The 5,371-nt window shown below is 39.9% G+C and overlaps 2 protein-coding genes across 3 annotated transcripts in view; both read right to left on the reverse strand.

Annotated features, from left to right (window-relative positions):
• LOC101847578 (probable 39S ribosomal protein L24, mitochondrial) overlaps positions 1 to 5,371 on the reverse strand; it is a 47,696-nt gene that overhangs the window by 12,817 nt on the left and 29,508 nt on the right. The window lies entirely within an intron of this gene.
• Positions 2,482 to 4,400, reverse strand: LOC101847332 (adenosine kinase 2-like). The gene has a single exon (XM_005096513.3). The coding sequence runs from the start codon at positions 4,391 to 4,393 to the stop codon at positions 3,353 to 3,355; it is 1,041 nt and encodes a 346-aa protein (XP_005096570.1). The 5' UTR covers positions 4,394 to 4,400; the 3' UTR covers positions 2,482 to 3,352.

Raw genomic sequence — 5,371 nt, forward strand, 5'->3', positions numbered from 1 at the left:
AAGAGAGAGAGAGAGAGAGAGAGAGGGAGAGAGAGAAAGAGAGAGAGAGAGACAGAGAGACAGAGAGAGTTCCCATGTTTTCAGTCCTCGGCATTCTTTTCTACTTACATCTTGATCATTTAAATCGTTCTTCAGTCTTTCTTTAAAAACGAAAATTGATAATTTTCTACAGCACGTATGATTACTACAAAGTCTTTTAACCGCTGAGTGATCTTGAAAATACAGACATCCATACAATAGCACACAATGAAAACGTACGTGATACTCAAAATAAGATCAGCAGCTCAGACCAACCAAAGACATGCTGCCTAGGAGCTGTGTGGTATGGTATGCTTACAGAATACAGGTCAAGAACAAGTAATTCAGAACACACCACTGCATATTCTTTCTAAAAAGGTACTGCTCGTTGCTTTTACCTGCATAACTTGCATTATGGATAGTATCACCCCTGAAGTAATTTGTAAAATCAGCAGATTGTTGCAACTTGTATATTGGCTAAAACCTCAGTGGCTTCGGTACACAATCTGGCAACTTTAAAAATTAATCATATTATTATTATTTACACCTGAATTTTTACTTTTCAGCCTGACAAGAGTCAAAATTCAATTTCTTTAATACGTTTCTGTAACAAGAAAGGAAGACAAAAAAATAAATAAAATAGTACACATATCTTTTCAAAACATCTTAAGCCACATACAAATGGTGGGATGAATTTTGAAGAAAATGATATTGTAGTAACTGGAACCATACCAAAGTCTCTGATAGAAAATGCTGTGTTTCACTGCTACTGATAAAGATTTTATTTAAAATTGTAAGATTGAATAACAGGAGAGTAGATCTATGTATACTGAAAATTACCTTAACAATGAACCTGTTTTGATCATTCTCGTCTTTGACTATCGAGTGGAAACATTTGTCTTTAGAAGGATAACACCACATATTTTTTTCCTCCGTCTATTCATCGTGGTTTGGACTTAATGGCCCTTTAAACACTGTATGTAAGGTAATATTTAATAATTCCATCTCCTGCAGGACAGAACCATCTTAAAAACTCCCCTACATGATCAAAGCCCCAAAACACTCCATTAAGCACCCAAACTAGGTAAATCTCTATGATAGTCCACCATGACACCAACTGAGATGTCTGGTAATTAAATCATGTATAAATATTTAATATGTATAGAACATGAAAATAATACTTCATATGCAAAACAATTTCTGCAAGTTTCACTTGAGTTACAACATAAACCTGCCATTTCTGAGTCACTGATAATGATGTGCAGCATTGAGTTAAACTCTCAGCATTGCATCCATGTATATCCTTTTACATCAATATAAAACTTGAACTATTTGTCATCACAGAACATATCACACATGACAAGAATGGTTTAAATGGGTTTTTTTTAAAAAAAGATGCTGAGAGATCATCTATAAAATTGTTGGGTACAAGAACATCTTGTGAGAAAGTTCACAGAGACACCGGAAAAGGTCTATTTAAGAAAGGTATCTGCACCAAAATTGAAATCTAAATAATACTTCACTGAAGTCTAACAATCAACACTGCAATCAGCATTCTTATAATATAATATAGCAATTCCAACTGACATCAAGATAAAATATATGAGATGTCCTATTTCTTCATCTAAGCGTTTTCCCACCCAGTGTTATCAAACCTTTTGAAGATATCAGCTTCTATTCCTTTATTCTTTTACAAAAACAATAAAAGCAGGAAAGTTAAAAGAAAACCCAACAAATAATACATTATAAAAACATGATGATAACACGACTTAAAAAGAAACAGCTGTAATAATAATAATATAATAATGTACTAATGGTGAATGCGAAAAAGGTGTTTATAGCTCGTTCACTTCTGTCAGCTTGCATAAAAAAGTTCTACCTAGTTTATTAACGTACCGATGCACACGAAACTTTGCACGGCACTCCTGTGGGCCGGCAACCAAACAAATTTTTAAAACAAAAATCTTGATTCAGTAATGAAAAGGTTTCTCTACTTCAAGGTCCTACTTTAAACACCGTCCTATGGGTGTATACGCAGGATCACTATAATAAATGATTTACGATAATGTTGCCTACGACTTGCTCATTTTGAGACATTTTGAGACAAAAGTGAACAAGCTATAACAATTTTTAAGATTACTTACACAGCCGCAAACTCATCAAGCCCTATAGATGAGCTCACTCAAGAGCATCACTTTCTACACATGCTCGAATACCACATAGAAACCTAACAGCCATACAGCACAGAGGGGTTTAGTTTAAAAATAAAGCCGTGGAACCAGTGACATCACACTGCAGTTGTCAATGAAGTTCTCTAATAAGTTATCGGAGTATTGCCAGTATTATCCCATTCTGCTAAATTTTTCCGAGAGTTAACAAGAATGTCGGAATATCATTTACGTTGCACCTTACTAAGACAAAGAAGACCAAAAAAAACAAACGAGATGCTGTCATGCTTTCAAGAAACACATACACCACATATACGAGATTAAAAATAGAAATTAAAAACATGTCAAAGACAACAATACAGTCATAGACTCACAGACCACAAGAGCACACATGACTCACAAAAGAGGAAAACGAACCTGACACAATGAGTTCATTCAAAAAGACCAGTCAGGCAAAAGACGAGAAAGGAAGACAACACTTAGCCCTTAGACGACTGTAGTAAAACAGAAACAATAAACACACGATGCAAGCCAATCAAAGGGGATGAGTATCCTGGACAGTACAACTGAGACATACCACACTAAATTCCAAGATAAACTGTGTACATAAGCTGAGACGCACTGGGAAAAGTGAAGTATAAATCTAATTTTTTCATGGATCGCAGTAAAACGACTAGTCCAGCTAGTTAAATTAATAAAGAAATGTGATGATGTTGTGGTTACAGGGAAAATGTATCTCATAAAAGAGATGTCCGCGTTCAGCTCAAGTTGCACTTAGGACAGAAGACAAAACTCAGGCCTCCCCCAATAAAAAATTATACCCTTTTCAGTTGAAGTGATAATGATTGTCCCAATAATGAAACGATTAGTCAGAGCTTAATATTGCTTCAAACAATTTTTAGGATACAATCACAGTTACGCAAACTTCAGCATACCTTTTCAGATGTTATTAAGTTTGGTACATTTTGTAATTGATAGGAGTATAAAACAAGGTACATTACAGCTGGCATTTACGTCTTATCACAACCACACTTGAGCATCACACTAAATAGAGAGGCAGAGAGAGGGGCCACATAGATTAGGGGCAATCCCTCTAAAACATGCAATAGAAAACTCAGACACTAGGGTTAAACTAACTCAGCCAATTTCAACGAACTGTGCTTCCTCTAGACAAAATCAGGGTGATCGGGATAAGTACACCCAAAGTGCTGTATGACTATTTTGGCAGCATATGACCCACACCTAAGGCATTCAGACAGTGGCTTGCCTTGAACTAATTGTGACAAGAAACCACCCACAAAAGCATCCCCACAACCGTTTGTATCTTTGATAAGGGAAGTATCAACAGGCTGTACATGAATTTCTTCCACCCTTCCTTCAGTGGCTACGATCGTTGGTGCTTTCCCCTGAGTGATGATCACGATCCGCGGTAGGTCGGAGTTGGCCTTTGGCAGAGCTGCGACTTTCAGGGCCAGAGCCGCCATGTCTCCCATGTCCATGTTCATCTGTCTGGCAAACTCTGTGTACTCGTCGCCATTGCCAAACAGGACGTCCACATGAGGCATGAGGTTCAGGCCCGGATCGGCAAAGTACTGGCAGAGAAATGTGGCATGGAGGTTCATCACCAGAGTTTTCTTTGCAGCTGAGCAGTGCTTGGCCACGGCTGTGACAACATCGCTACTGTTAGACAACAGGAACCCCCCGATATAAAAATACCGCGCCTTCTCCACCAGAGCCCAATTCTCCTGCTTCTGCAGAAAATCTAAACAAAAGCGCTCAGCGGCCCCAAGTTCTGTGATGAGAGAGCGGTCCTCCCCTGTAATGATGGCAGCGCAGACACCAGTCTTATCATCGGGATACACCTGATAGCAGACGTTCACACCGACACAACGAGCGTTCTCCTCTAGAATGTGCCGGAACCTGTCGTTTCCGACACCACCCATGAAGGTGGTGGCGCCAGGGACCTGCAGCAGCCACTGAGCCACACGCACGCTGTTCTGGGTGGCGCCCCCTGCGATGTAGGACGGGGAAAACTTCTCAACCACCTCGTGGAACAGCTCGTGCTGCTCGGGCGTCGCTAGGACGGCGTTGTTTGGCTCCAGCCCATAACGCGACAACAGGTCCTGGTTCCCGGTGATGCTGATGTCCAACAGTGGGTTACCCATACCCAACAACACTCCTTCTCTGACACCGCTGGACGAAGCCATTGTACTGTAGGCCTGGTGATGAAGGAAAGCAAAGAAAAACATTAGATGTGTGAAAAACAAACCAGTGTTGGACTACAGAACACTTACAATAACTGCAAAAGAATACAACACAACTTCAGAGCACTGAATTGTTTAAAAATGACCCTTATTGTATATTAGCACTTTAACATTTCTTTCTTTGTCTGCTATCCTTTTCTTGACAACTCTCAATTTGTGGAGTTGCATTTAAGATGATTATAATATGATAACAGTACAAAAGAAATCACATGTCATATACAGTAAAAGCAGTCACGGGTGGAACAGCATGAGGTGGGTTTTTTTTTTAAATAAAAAAGACAACAAGGCTAAGTTGAGGACTTCATAGTATTCATTAAACAGCAGTGACCAGGGAACACAACAGAGAATGCCCAATAACGACAGTTTCTACAAAAGCCTGAACAGCACTAGGGGAAGAAGCTAAAAGCTCTCACCAGTCAACACACGCGTCCATAACTTAAGACAGGACGAAATAATCGTACAGCAGCGCAATTTGATAGATTCCTGCTTCTTGTTCTTTCAAACAATACAACTGCCAATCGATGCGCCCGTCAAAAGACCCGAGAGGAGTTGACAGAACGGAAAAACAGCTATGTCATTGAATTGGGCGTCACGTGACCATTAGGTTTCTGGTACGATAGACTGACTGAGACATGCCAGAGTCGCACAGGGTGAGGGTAAGGGCACCAGACATGAAGTGTAATACAGCGGTAGGTGTACCCCGGAGTCAACGTGACAGAATAAAGGAATTAGTTGAGCGAAATGATGAGATTATAGCAGAGTTGTCGGTCAACCACTTGACACGAAAGAGAGTGAGAGTGTGTGTGTGTGTGTGTGTGTGTGTGTGTGTGTGTGTGTGTGTGTGTGTGTGTGTGTGTGTGTGTGTGTGTGTGTGTGTGTATGTGTGATTATGTATCTAACTGACACATCTTCCATCTCCCC

The sequence above is a fragment of the Aplysia californica genome, unplaced genomic scaffold (assembly GCF_000002075.1).
Source record: "Aplysia californica isolate F4 #8 unplaced genomic scaffold, AplCal3.0 scaffold00130, whole genome shotgun sequence".
Lineage (NCBI taxonomy): Eukaryota > Metazoa > Mollusca > Gastropoda > Aplysiida > Aplysiidae > Aplysia > Aplysia californica.